The sequence below is a fragment of the Lepidothrix coronata genome, unplaced genomic scaffold, assembly GCF_001604755.1.
Source record: "Lepidothrix coronata isolate B3197 unplaced genomic scaffold, Lepidothrix_coronata-1.0 Scaffold33, whole genome shotgun sequence".
NCBI classification, from domain to species: Eukaryota; Metazoa; Chordata; class Aves; order Passeriformes; family Pipridae; genus Lepidothrix; species Lepidothrix coronata.
In genome coordinates, this window is record NW_016690213.1 from 3,357,808 (window position 1) to 3,371,282 (window position 13,475).

Sequence of the window (13,475 nt, forward strand, 5' to 3'; positions counted from 1 at the left end):
TGCTGTTTTTTTTCCCTAGTCAAAATGCATTGTTCACCTTCTTTCTGTAATGTACGCCAAGACACTATAGACAGCTTAGATCACAAGTGTTTTCAGGCAAATAATTGTCTCTGGAACAGCGGCTTTGTAATTATGTGTGCTTTCTGTCAGTACTTGCTTCTATTTTATAGAGTAATACTATCTGTAGCTGTATTTAGGGAGTAGGAATTATCCTCTGGCTCACTAGAAACACTGTCGTGCTTCTTGCATGGCTCAGTCGAGCTGTACTAAGTGGGGGTGGAAATTCCCCTAACAGCAGACCCTGTGACTGGGATGTTCCTGCAGGACAGCAAAGATTTGAGTTTGACTTCCTTCTCCTGTGCACAGGTGGAGCTGTTCCTGGTGTTTCTGCTGCTTGGGAAACTGTGCTTTTGCTGGGAGTAAAATGAGGCTGTAGATCTCTGGCTGTGATTTACATGAACAGAATGAGCTTCGCTTGGGTTTTGGAAAAAGTACAGGGCCCTGTGGCTTTTGAGCACCTTGAGTGTATCAGGTTGGCATGTAAATAACCCTCCAGGCACTTCCTTGTGGTTCAGCTGTGGACAGCTGCATTGTGTGTGCAGTTCTCTGCTCAGCCCAGCAGTTATTGTGGAGCCTATTTGGAGGTGCCCAAATTTCCCTTCTGCATGGAATCTAGATGCTGCCCTGGGGTCTTTTTGGAAGAAGAGAGAGTTATCAAAAAACTAGGTAAGGTGAGATGACTGTATTTCAATATCACACTCCAGTAATATTTGGAAATTGCATGTAGAAGATTTCAAGCTTCAGTTCTACACATCAGCATGTGTTTACTTGATTTACACATTTGAATTGTCAAGTTTGTTTTCAAATCATAAAGTCTATGGTTTGAACTTATGGGCAATATCATATAGAAAAGTTTGTCTGCTATGAGTGAAATACAAACTTCATCAACTACATGCCTTCTAAACAAGCTAGTTTTCCCCAGGAGGAAAAACATTAAAACATGTTTAAAAAATATTTTTACTTTAGTTATACAGCACTGCAGAAGTCCTATTTTTCTCTGACATAATAAAGATGTACCCAAATTCCTCACTGAAGCTCCAAATGTGCTTATGCTTAGTCTACTTTGTCATAGTCATGGCATCTTTCTCTAGGGCTTGTAAGATTATATAATGTTTTTTTAGAACCCAAATATTTTTACTCCAGTATCTGTGTAATTTATGTCCAAAAAAAAAAGGGGACTTAATTTTTTATTTAACACTGTAGTGACCATGCATATGTGCTTATTTAGCAAATCTAAAAATACAAAGTAGTGTTCAAATCTTTCAGTATGTGGTTCTGATGCAACTTATACTGAATTACCAGACCAAAGGTCTTGGAGATGTATTAGACCTAGAGCAACAGAAGTTCAGAAAAAATTGTACTGTGATTTGTAGACCTCCAACAGGGGAGCTGCCTGCAGAAGGGAATCTCATGTACGTGTTGGGATTGATTGCCCTAATGACTACACAATTTCAGGGCTTATTTCTGGATTACAAACTATCTGACTTTGTGTGCAGGTAAACATCACCCTAGCTGTCAAGCTTCAATCAAAATTCTAATGACATAAAAAGGAAGAGGTTTTATGCACTTCCACATTTTCTGGACAATTACTGAATATATTACTGACTGGATCTAGCATAAGATCTTTCTGTATCACACAGTGCTAAGACCTCTAAGTCAAGTATTTACTTTGAGCTGAAGGGCTGATATTAACTTTGTCTTCTTCATTATTACATTAAAATCAACCATTTTACTTTAGGTCCAATCAGGTGTTATTCTGCATACTTTGATATTGAAGAGCAGCTCTACAAGTATGTGTATATTCAATTGGAAACAGACCAGAAGGTGATGACCTTCATGAGTTTGAAGTGTTCATTCAAGTGCACTCTAGATTATTAACTGAAAATAAAATAAATAAAAAAATCCAAAGCCCTGAAATGTCCATCATGAACACAAGCTGGTTATGTAGGAATTTGTTAAACAGCTTAAGTAATTTTTCTTTCTTTCCTTATATGCAATGATGGCGGTAAGGTTGCTTTTTCTGCATCTGTTCTATTAGATGTGGCTGGAGAGCTGAAATCAGTACAATAAATGTTTTAACAACACAGAATATTCTGAGTTGGAAAAGACCCACATGGATGGGCCACTGAGTCCAGCCCATACAGGCGATCGAACACGTGACCTTGGTGTTATTAGCACCAAGTTTTAACCAACTAAGCTAATCTCAGGGTCACAGTGCAAGCATTTATCTTCATGTGGTAAGATAAGATTGGTTTGAGTAGGTGTGAGTAAAGGTGTGAGTAAATGCTACGTGAGTCCGATGAAAAAGTTTACTACGACAAAAGAAGGGTTCCTCTGCTGACTTTTATAAGCTGTCTATTTATGTATTGTGAACTGAAATGTAGTTACCATTCGATCATTGTTGTCTTAACTGTTCTGTTTTTTAGTTTGGTTTCTTGTTTTTTAATTGGACAATCTTGAGCTCTACTGTTGATCTCAGATATGTTTACTACGTGATCTGTGAAGGTCAGTGTTTTCTTTTGTAGTCCTCATAACCACAAGCATACATGTTTTGCATGAACTTGCTTTTTGTAGGTCTTATTTCAGGATAATAGAAAGCACTGGTGAAGACTGAAGCTTTATTTGCTGTACCAGGATTATTTAATTTTTAAGTTACTTCAAGCAGTACTATTTGTTTTGAATGGGTGCTGATGTATAATGTAACCTTGCTAATCATGTTAAAATGTGAGACCATAATAAGGAGGAATACAGTGAAATATACCAATTTATTTCCATAATTCATGTAAGTCAGCATAGCTCAAAATAAGAACACAAGTACTCCATTGGGTCAAGCCTGCAAAGCCTAGTGGCAATAGGAGACTTCAAATATCTTTGATCTATATTGCTGATTTACATGAATTGAAAGACTGACTGCAAGATGTAAGTTACTTCCTCAATTTGAAATACTTATATCACTCTTTTATATAATTTAAATGCTATAATAATAGAAACAAAAATCTATCTACAGCTGAAAAGGAGTCGTTTAGCTTTCTCTTTACAGAGCTTACCAGTGATTTCATAAGGGTTAAATATTTTAAAGGCATTGAAAAACCACAGCATCTCTTGCTACTTTAATCAACAACTGGCAGGATTGGGCTGCATCACCTTTTTCCATTTAAAGTGAAGGGGAAAATTCCTGCAACTTCTAGAATCAGTGAGATTCAGCCTTAGAATAACTGTGGATGCTTGTAGGTAGATTCAAACACCTTGTATGCATTTTTAAGCTTCCAAGTCAGCTCAAGCTTGTGATTCTAGACAATCCTGCATGTGTTTAAAGGTAATAATTAATTTACGAAGTATGGTGCAGGTATGGCTTCATATCTGTGTAGGTTTTATTGTAATACTTCTTAGAATATATGTTTTTATAAAGGTTTAGCTTTTGAGTCTTGGAGAAACAGCAGCAGATGGACTGTCTATGCAATACTGTGCTAGTAAGGTTAGCACAATCCTTACAAAATGTACTAAGTTTAAGTATGAGGTGTCCCAATATCTGTATGATTCAGATAGAAAATGAGTATCCAAAATAGGGTGCAGATGTACCTTATGTGGGAAGAGCTGTAAAGAAAAACAGTCAAGTAGATGCATAAATCATATGAAGTGTGTTATGTGTAAGTCATATGAGGAGTGGCTGAGATTGTTTAGCCTGGAGAAAAGGAGGCTCGGAGAGACCTTCCAAAGCTGCTGGAAAGGAGGTCATCCTCTTCTCCCAGGTAACTAGAATAGGACGAGAGGACAAGCTGTGCCAGGGGAGATTCAGGTTGGACATCAGGAAGAATTTCTTCACAGAAAGGCTTAAGCATTGGAATGGGCTGCCCGGGGAGGTGGTAGAGTCACCATTCCTGGAGATGTTCAAGAAATGATTGGATGTGACACTAAGTGCCATGGTTGAGTTGACAAGGTGGTGATTGGTCAAAGGCTGGATTTTATGATCTTGGAGGTCTTTTCAACCATAAATGATTCTGTAGGGCGTGGTTTTGTGCAGGTGTGTTTCATGGACATGTGAGAACAAGGACAATGTCAATAGCAGCGCAATAGGGTACTCTACAAACAGCATGCCTAACTAAGCCTTTGCCACTGACCTTAGTGTGAAATACTTCTTTGAGACAAGATTAGCAGTGGAGTCTCCAGACCTTGATCCCAGCAACTTTGGTGCTAAAGTCATCTACTGAGGTGACTGCACATACACAGAAAGAGCACCCAACAGCTAAAAGGATTCCAGAAATGAAACTTGCACGTGGCCAACTTCCATGTAAGCAGAGGAGTATCTATTTGTAAATGTACCATTGTTGAGGCAGTTTACAACAGACATAATATGGAGGAAGAGTAAAGCATCTGAAAAAGATGTAGTGACTGACAAGGAGTTCTCTGGACCTATTTGAAGACTTGGAAAAGGGAAGTTGCAGGTTTCTGAATCACAGTGGTTAAGCACCTTTAAAGGAGTAAATGACAAGTTTTATCTATGCTCTCATTTGTGCTCTGGCAACAAATAACTATTGAATTGGAGAAGTGAGGGTGGGTGGTGAGGGAATGGGACGTGAAAACAACTGAAGTAATCATCAAGAGATGCTAGAAGACAAAATTCTCTTCTCCTGGTACTTCATGATGGTTTGATCCTGATTCTTTGGCATACTTATGGGGCTTAACACATCTTACCTAGTTCTTAGATGACAGCAGACCCTCAATGGAAGTTAGTTCATGACATGCTCAGTCCTGGTTTCTGATGGCAGGCTGGCAAAACTGGGTGATGGAGGTCTGGCTTAATGCTCCTGCTCTGGTTCTTGCTATGATTTGGGTCACCTAGAATGGGACTTGAATAGAATTTAGGTGTTCAAGCACAAGTTGTTATAAAAGGGCTTCATCACAAATACACTTTGAATGGAGCCTTAATTTTATATCATGGGAGGTATCTAATCTAGAGGTGCTTTAATTTTTATTCCAAAAGTTCCATACTGCTCAGTGCTTCTGGGTGGATGAAGAGCTGTTGATTATTCTGGATGTCGTTCTACATGTGGCTGTGTTTTATTCACTTATTCAGTGTGAAATATGGAAATAATTCTGTGGTTACCCTCTAATTGGTGGAATAAAAGTATAACACTGTTATCCCAGGTGCCTCAATCATAGATGATCACTTGAGGAGCAGTCAATTCTGCCTGCACTTAGGCACACCAATACCAATGGTAATCAGAAAAATTACTCCCTTGTTCAGAGGGAATGTAATAGCTCCTTTTTGTGTGTGATAGCTCACACCTAATAATAGCCTTAAGACGAGGTTCAATTTCTCAAAGTAGGTCTCCTGTTATTAGGAGGATGTAGCAAAGTTTTGCTGTATGCTTTGCTAGAAAAGCTACTGATGCTAAGTATAAGCCAAACCATCTGAGTCTTTCTCATCAGAAGAATGAACACTTGAAAAAGACACATATGACGTTTCAGTTTAATGAGCTTTGTAGGTGATAAAGAACTATTTTTCTGAACTTAATTAGAATTTAAAAAAATAAAGAAATGATAACTTTTTTTACTTTCTCAAATGTGTAATTGATAAGCAACTTGTTTTCTGATCTTAATAATGTGAAGGACAATTAAAAAAATCCAAACCCCAAACCAAACAAAAACCCCTCTGGAGAGTTCCTGGAATAAAAGCAGGAAAAAATTATTTGATATTTATTATTTCTGCAAGAAGCCTCATTGTTCAAAAAGCAGCAGCAGCAGTTAATGGAAATTGATTACAACAATTTTTCTGCTCTTTTATTCCCCTAACACACTCCTTAAGGCTACTTTGGCTTGAGATTTCTGCTGCACAGGAACACACCCATGACCCAGAAGCTCCAGTGTTGGTCCTATTGAAGTGCCATGTTCTCGATAGCGTAGTGTATCCACAGCATTCAGCATGGTATGTGTGGTGTGCTGCTGTGCTTGACACTGCATTGCTGGATTTGGTAAACTGCTAATAAGTTCCACCTGAAGCAAGTAGAGTGATGTCTAAGTAATGCCTGATGTTCCAGGTACTGCTTCCCCCTTCACTAATGCAACTTCCTCTCTTTCACAAAGCACTGAGATCCTCAAGCAGTGCAGCAGATAGGATCTTTAAAAAAATGAGCCAAACTTTTAGCAAAAGATCTCAAAAGATCTGTGAACTACTGTCAATTAAAGCTCTCCTACTGTAACAAATGACAAAATGAAGACTTCTACCGAAGTAGGTATAATAGTATCAATCCCATCTCCCTTTCTACATCTTGTGGCAGAGACTTGCATTTGAAAAGCCTCTAACTTCTTCTTGATAGCAGGATTACTTATCTAATAACATCTATGATACTACTTGGACCTGTTTTAATTTCCTTTCAGATAAAACCCAACAGAACAGTAGTTCTTAAAAAAATTAGTGATTGTAAATTTTGCTAAAACCTTATTGGGGGGAAAAGATTTTAACTGGGCACAGCACTTGACTCCACTTAATTCAGTTTAAGCATTGTTAGACTTCAAATTTCCAGGAATTCTGCCTAAAAGATCTTTAAGACAAGTAGGCTAAAACTTAGTTATCATCAAAGTCAACTGACACAGGAGCTAGTTATAAGGCTGCTTGCGTTTTGGATCCTGAGCGATGCAGAGAGCAATGCATTCTTCTGTTCTTTTCCAGCTATACCTGCAAGAATGAAGAGAGAGATGATCCCACATGTATGGAGGGGAACTACACAGTCAACCATCAACTAAAATGTTGATGCTACCGAAAAGGAGGGGAAAACAAGCAGGTTCTGTTCTGATTGCATTTGTTCTCATTCCATATTGGTATATCTTGTAATATTTCAGGGAATAACTCTTTCCCATCACTAATATAAGTTGAACATCATGAAATGGTGAGGAAGAATATTTATCTACTTATGGATGAACCAGTGAGGAAGGCATCTACTTTAATCTCAGTGACATGATTGGAATAGAATCACCTCAGTACCATTGTTATTGTAGTGAGATTAGTGTCTACAAATTTAATAGTTTGTTTTTTTCCTGTGGTCATCACTTGTATTAGCTGAATCTGTGCCAGTTACAGAGTGGGACAGAGATCAGTAAGTGTGCATGCAGTAAAAGGTGTCTGCTGTACAAGTCTGATAAATGTCTTAATGCCATGTGAACTGTGCATGTGCATTGTGCCATGACTTTGAAAACACATGCTCACTGATTGGACTGCAGGGCTGGGAATTAATTTAAGTGATTTTACTGAAGTGATGGAAGTAATGGTAAAGGGAAGATATGGCTGTAAGTTGGAATCACAGGTGCAGAGAACAGTTCTGTGTACTGTTGAATGGTCTCAGCTCTTTCAGCAAATGTTTTCAGGGCTTTACAAAAGGTGCAGAAGTCAGCACTACTATTTATTAGATTTTTCCTGTAGAAAAGAAGGCCATTTTTATCGTTTGCCTATGACCTGCTGCAGTGAGTATAAATCATCCTTCATCTTCATGCTGGGCACTTTATCAGCTTCTGCCACTTTCCACATCTTCCCTTCTGTTCTTTTGGGAAGCTATTTTCACTGTCTTTTCCCTTTATGTGTATCATGATTATAAAACAGCTGTATGCATACTACTCCAGGAAGAGCGCTGTGTTCTTAGCCTGGACCCCAAATCTTCCTTCACTGATGTTGATTAAGCCTGGTCTGATGCTGAAAGGATCTGCTGTGAGCACCAATTTGTCTATCCATGCCATCTATGTTTATGCATGGTCTTTTGCATGCTGATTTTCTTGGTAGTACTTAGCTTTTTTATTTTCCCCGGCTTTAATCATAAGAGGTGAACTAGAATGAATGTCTGGCTTTTCCTCCTGAAAACACTTTTGCCCTGAGGAATAATGGAGGCTATTGCAAATCCTGCATTCACAGATTTCTGTGAATATTTCTGCACCAGTGATGCCCAGCCTGGTGAGGGTTGAATACATAGAATTTATGTTGCTGGAAGCTGGGAAATCATGCACTGAACCACTGTTCATCTCTACTCACGTAGACTGGGCACGAACAAGCAGGCTGTCACCAGCAGATAGAGTCAGGGTCTTACCATCCATGGTAACAGTTGAGGTGCCCTCCTGAAGAGAAAGAACAGGTAACCAGCTTTTAATTTTCCATGTCCTGTCACTAGCAGAAAGAAAATGCTGCAAGAATGGAAGTCTTTCCCACTGAAGAGCACCTCAAGCCTGCTCTGTTTCATGAGGCCTAGCTAAATATCAGTTGACCTTCCCTGTCCAACACTATTAGCATCAATAAAAACATGATTCATGGTTCACTGTTCCCCATTGTAAAGCAGCAACCTGTTGCCTGATTCTTGGGGTACACTGTTACCTATCTAACCTAGCAGCCTGCAGATTGGTACAGCCCCATATATCACAGAGAGAATCTTCTGGAGTACTTGAAGCTCCTCTTCTACTTTTCTGATATTTTTCTAAGTCTCAAATTAAAAGTAGAGACCTGACTGAAATTGCGAATAGGAGTCCATCCAGACTGGAATGAACTAGTTATTATCTTGTCAAACAGAGGAGCCAGGTACTTGCCAGCCACAAGGTCTTGACTGCATTGGCTGCTGTAAGCTGCAGTGTAAACAAATGTCTTCCAAGATTATTATGTCTTTAATTAGTATTTGATAGTCCCTGTGAATTTCAACAGAACAGGAACTGATAGAAATACCTGCCTCTCAAGCTAGCCTGACTTGCGTAAGCAAAAACTATCTCTTCTTTGTTTTTCCCTTGGGTTGCAAAAGTTTTCTAGAAGTCAGTTGAATGAAGGACATGTGGATCACCTACCACTGTGGTTTAGTATAAACAAGTTCTCAGACTTTTTTTATTAGCTTACTCTACTTGATCCCAGTTTGACTTCAGTATGAGGACAAAGGCTTTAAGGCAGAACTAATAGGTGATGTTGTCTTATCACCTAGAGGCATTCTGATATATTTACAGGACATATCCTAGGTAGGGTGTATTAAAATCCTCAACAAGGATAGATGCCAGTCCTTAATGTACAAGATGAGGCAAAAGAGGCTGTTTTTATGGTGGCAGTACTTTACAGTTATTTTTCCTTACAGTTTAAAGCTGAAAGGCAGTGCCTGTGGGTGATCTTATCTACAAGAAGGAAGGTAATTGTTCCAGTTTCTGTTGCTAGAAGGTTTTACTACTGTTCAGTCTGAACTGAAACATGAACTCATCAGTTAACAAGCATGAATTGCCACATACCAGCTGCCATATCCAGATATCTGAATTCTTTTTACTTTTCTCAGTTGTTCCTGGTCCATAAGCTATAACCTTCAAAAAAAAGGAAGAAAAGTAGTGGATTTATCCCAGTGACCAAAGTGTCCATATTCATCTTCCAAGAGCATTTAATACATTCTATTTTTACAGGACAATATTCATAGAAGATGACGTTATTTTTACAGACATTAAAATTCACACTGTGTTTGGTATTCTCATATTGATTCCTACTGATAAAAAGGGAACTGATCACACCTGCCACTCCTTATGCTCCTCTGCATCCTCGCTTATCTATTCCTTCTGCTTCCTCCTACTCTCAGTTTTGCATCTACATGGTTCCTGCTTCTGTTCTTGGAACAAGCACTTCCTCCTCATGAACTCTGGGCCCTGTCAAGAGCCTGTTGAAGTAGGAAAGTTTCCTCTGTTAAATAAAAAAAGCTGAAAACCAGACTTTATCTTTCTCATTATCTGCCCTTTCATGACAGTCCCACATTGTCACTTTGCTGTCATATGTATTGGATTCTTCAGTGTGACTCCAAGTAATTCAGGGGAAGATTATGTTTTGTAAACAACATGCATACAGCACAGATATCAAACGGTGACAGCTTCATTGAGACCCACACTAGACTGTGTTTGACTAATCTGAGAAGTGCAATGTTTTAGTGCAGCCCAGGCTTTCTGGTGCTCTCCAGTTTTCCTTGTTTCCACTTTAATGTAGATTGAGGGGGAGAAAAAAAGTGTGTTTACACACCTGTATTAGCCTTTGGCACCATGAATGCTCTTCAAACATGTAGGGAAGCTGAACACACTTCAGTAATATTTGCATCATGCTGGTGCTTCTGATTTGGGAAATATGGGGCAGGGGGGAGGAATGGAGTAAAGGAGCTGTTTTAATCCCAAAGGAAATTATTAGAAACAAGATTCAGGTTGATTCTGTGAATGGAAGTAATGAGCTAGGAAGCCCTTGCCCTAAGCTAATCAAATCAATGGACAAAGGTATTTCTGAAGGGCAGGGCAGACTAAAACTGAGTTCTGTCAGGGTGCAAAACTTTCTCTGCTGACTACATATTGTTCTCAGGCCTGGATTCACTTGGTCTGGACAGCAGGTATGTATTATCTGTACCTTTAAAAATATTCCTCTCTTTTTAGAGAAATTAGACCCCCCTACCTCTGTTTCAAAATTATCTCCAAACATACTCAAGGATTTCTTCTGTTTTATTTCACCACGATGATCATTTAACCAGCCTGGGAAGGAAAATGGCTCCATAACGGAAGTGGAATTTAGTGGGAAAGGTGTTTCTTTCAGGAGTTCATCTGTAAGCAAGGCAGAGAGATATCAGCGATACTTACTTCCCTTGATCTTTGCAAACATTTTACTTGAAGGGTTCAATTTACAGCTACTGTCTAGTCAAAAGTCAGTTGTAACAGTAACCAGGTCATTATCAGGACTTCTTATTTGAGATTCTAAGATGTATGTGTTACCTGTGTATCTTTACGGAGTCGTTTCTTCAAAGATATTTTCAGAACTGGGTATTCAAACAGTATGCAATAGACTACTTTTGGCTGCATATTCATCATTCTCTTTCAGATCAGCATTTGCACTGGAAAAATGTGGTGTATAATTTTTGAGCCTTTGCTCATATCATATCCCCATATAAGTGGAGTTCAGCCTTTAGAACCAACTTGCTCTAGATCTCTCACATAGTTAGTACTGGCTTCTCCCCTATATGTTTTTAAACACATTGACCACAGTGAAGCAAACAGGTTATCACAACCTAAAATATAATTTTTTTTGTGCTGTTCCTGGAGTTGTAGCTGGATTTGATTTCCAGTAATTCTCCTTCGTAAATAATTTGATTTAAAATAGCTGGAGGACTAAATGTTATTTCAGTGTAGCTGGCAAAATTCAAGATCTGTGCTGCATGTTGCTGGTATATGAAATGAGCTTTAGTTATTTACCAGCTCACAAAGAAGTGCAGAGACAGTGCAATTGCTTCAGTGATTCTAAGTGGTTTGTTCCAAGATGCCATGGGGGAACACCTCAAATAATAATGCCAACTAGATACCAGAAGAACTCACTAGATGGTTTTCTCCCAAATGTAGTGTTTGCATGTTTTGAATGTATCATGTCAGTTTTTCATTAAAGACCATTTTCTAGAAAGTTTTTGAATGATGTGGAAAGGTCAGTGCATCCAAAGGATAGCAGTGTACTGAAGATGCTACTGCTGTTTATGGCACCATAGTAAGTACCGAGTACACTCATCTCCTGATAATCTGTGTGGATTTCTACAACTTTTGTTGTAGAAATAGTTTTTGCCATTCAAATTTCTTTTTCATTATATTGGGAAGTTGGACCAGATGATCCACTGCGGTCCCATCCAGCCTCACCCGTTCTGTGATATTAAAATAATTGGGAGAAGTCAATATGTTTCTTGAAATAATTTCTCTTGCCAATGTCTCTTTCAGGAAATACTGAAAGCCATCTGAAGAAATCTGCAGCAAAAGAAAAAATTTTTATTTAAAGGTTTTTTTTTTTTTGGACTTTTAAACATGAAAAAGATCTAGTCTCAAACATTCTATATTCTATTGTTTGATAACACTAAAATGCAGTGTTAAGGTAATTGGTGATTTATTTTCCACATATGTCTGGTTCTCTTGGGGTTTTTTTGCTTAATTTTCACAGGTTCATCAAACATGTTTTGGAGGTAATTAAGAACACTTAAACACCTTGTCCTTAAACAATGCATATGCTCAATGAAACCTGCATTGGAAAATTGGGGTTTTTTAAAGGAGAGATACAAAATAAAGCTCTAAATGCTATGGTACAGCCGAGGGGAAAAAGAATATTTATCAGAAATTTTATCAGAAGGTACTCAGTGCAATTAGTATTCCAAAAGTCTTTAAAATATTTTGTTCCATTAATAGTAGGAATCTTTATCAGTTGGGTTTTTTTGTTTGGTTGGTGTTGTTATCAAAATAAAACTCATCACTCTTGAATTTAGAAAAGTTTCTTGTAGTTTTGAAGTACAAGAAAGTTACCCATTGGTAACTTTCTGACAGGGCTTTCTGTCATGCATGTCCTTGTTGAGATAGGTGTGGAGGGGTTTGGTGGATTCTTTTTTTTTTCTTTTTTATTTGACAAATACTGAGATGCTAACAAACACTGAGATGTCATGAGTATCCTGCTCAACTCAGGGGGGCTATGTTTTCTCCATAGGTCAAGAATTCTAGCATCAAGCTAACAAGTACGTTCAGGCTTGATATGCTGGAGAATGGATAGCAAAAAGACAAGTCTTGAGGAATGGCACTGTGGTGTTTTAGGCAAGCTGAACTATGAATGCTCTCCAAGCCAAAGTACTTGTTTGTGTTCTGACCATGAAGCAACACAAATCTAACAATGACAAGTAACTATGAACTCCTAAGTTTGTAGCTTAACTTCTGTCAATTATTCTCCACAAACATAATTTCGTTAGTTTTCCTCTTTCTAGTGATCTCTGAGCCCAGCTGCCCTGACCAACATGGGACAACACCATATGGTGGCCTATGCATAGTTGGGGTCAGTGTAAAGTGTAATACATCCTGCACTTACCATGGTGCAGTCCTTTCTTGCTTGTGATATACAGGTAATTTCTAGCAGTTTCACTTACTTTCATGTAAAGGTGGACTTTTGTTTATTTGGACTTTAAGTTCCTCAATTCAAGAGCTGGTTTTTTGACATTTGTCTTGTCAGCAGACCCTGGCCTGTGATGGGGTTTTGGCTTAATGCCACTTTTGATATTAATGACACTTTCCCAGTGACAGCACAAAGGCCTTTGAAAACTGCATCTGCATGAAATTAATCTATAGTGCAGTCCAGCACAACGATTTGATTATCTGGTACTGCGGAACAAATAAGACAGTGCTATGGTGATGAGGTACGTGACATATATGTGACATTATCTTGACTACTTGACTGAGTTCTTATTTAACCCTGATACTGATTCCTCGCATGATGCTAAAAGCTGCGTCCTAGTGCTTGTGAACTTGAGCTAACAAGCTATAATGAAGACAATCCCATCTTTTGCAGTCCCACACATATCAGAGTTGAAGTCTGGTGCTTCCAAAGGAACTGAGTGTTTCCTATCAGGCTAATGGCTTATATTTAGATATTGTTGCATATATTT

General features: G+C 38.5%; 1 protein-coding gene across 1 annotated transcript in view; it reads right to left on the reverse strand.

Annotated features, from left to right (window-relative positions):
• Positions 1-6,472: 6,472 nt before the first annotated feature.
• The window catches only part of HAAO (3-hydroxyanthranilate 3,4-dioxygenase), a 32,644-nt gene continuing 25,641 nt past the window's right edge, over positions 6,473-13,475 (reverse strand). The window contains exons 7-10 of the mRNA XM_017811770.1: positions 10,481-10,626; positions 9,298-9,366; positions 8,078-8,160; positions 6,473-6,736 (exon numbers count right to left, since the gene is read on the reverse strand). Coding sequence (XP_017667259.1) covers positions 6,658-6,736; positions 8,078-8,160; positions 9,298-9,366; positions 10,481-10,626 — 377 coding nt within the window. The 3' untranslated portion in view covers positions 6,473-6,657. The remainder of the gene's footprint in view (positions 6,737-8,077; positions 8,161-9,297; positions 9,367-10,480; positions 10,627-13,475) is intronic.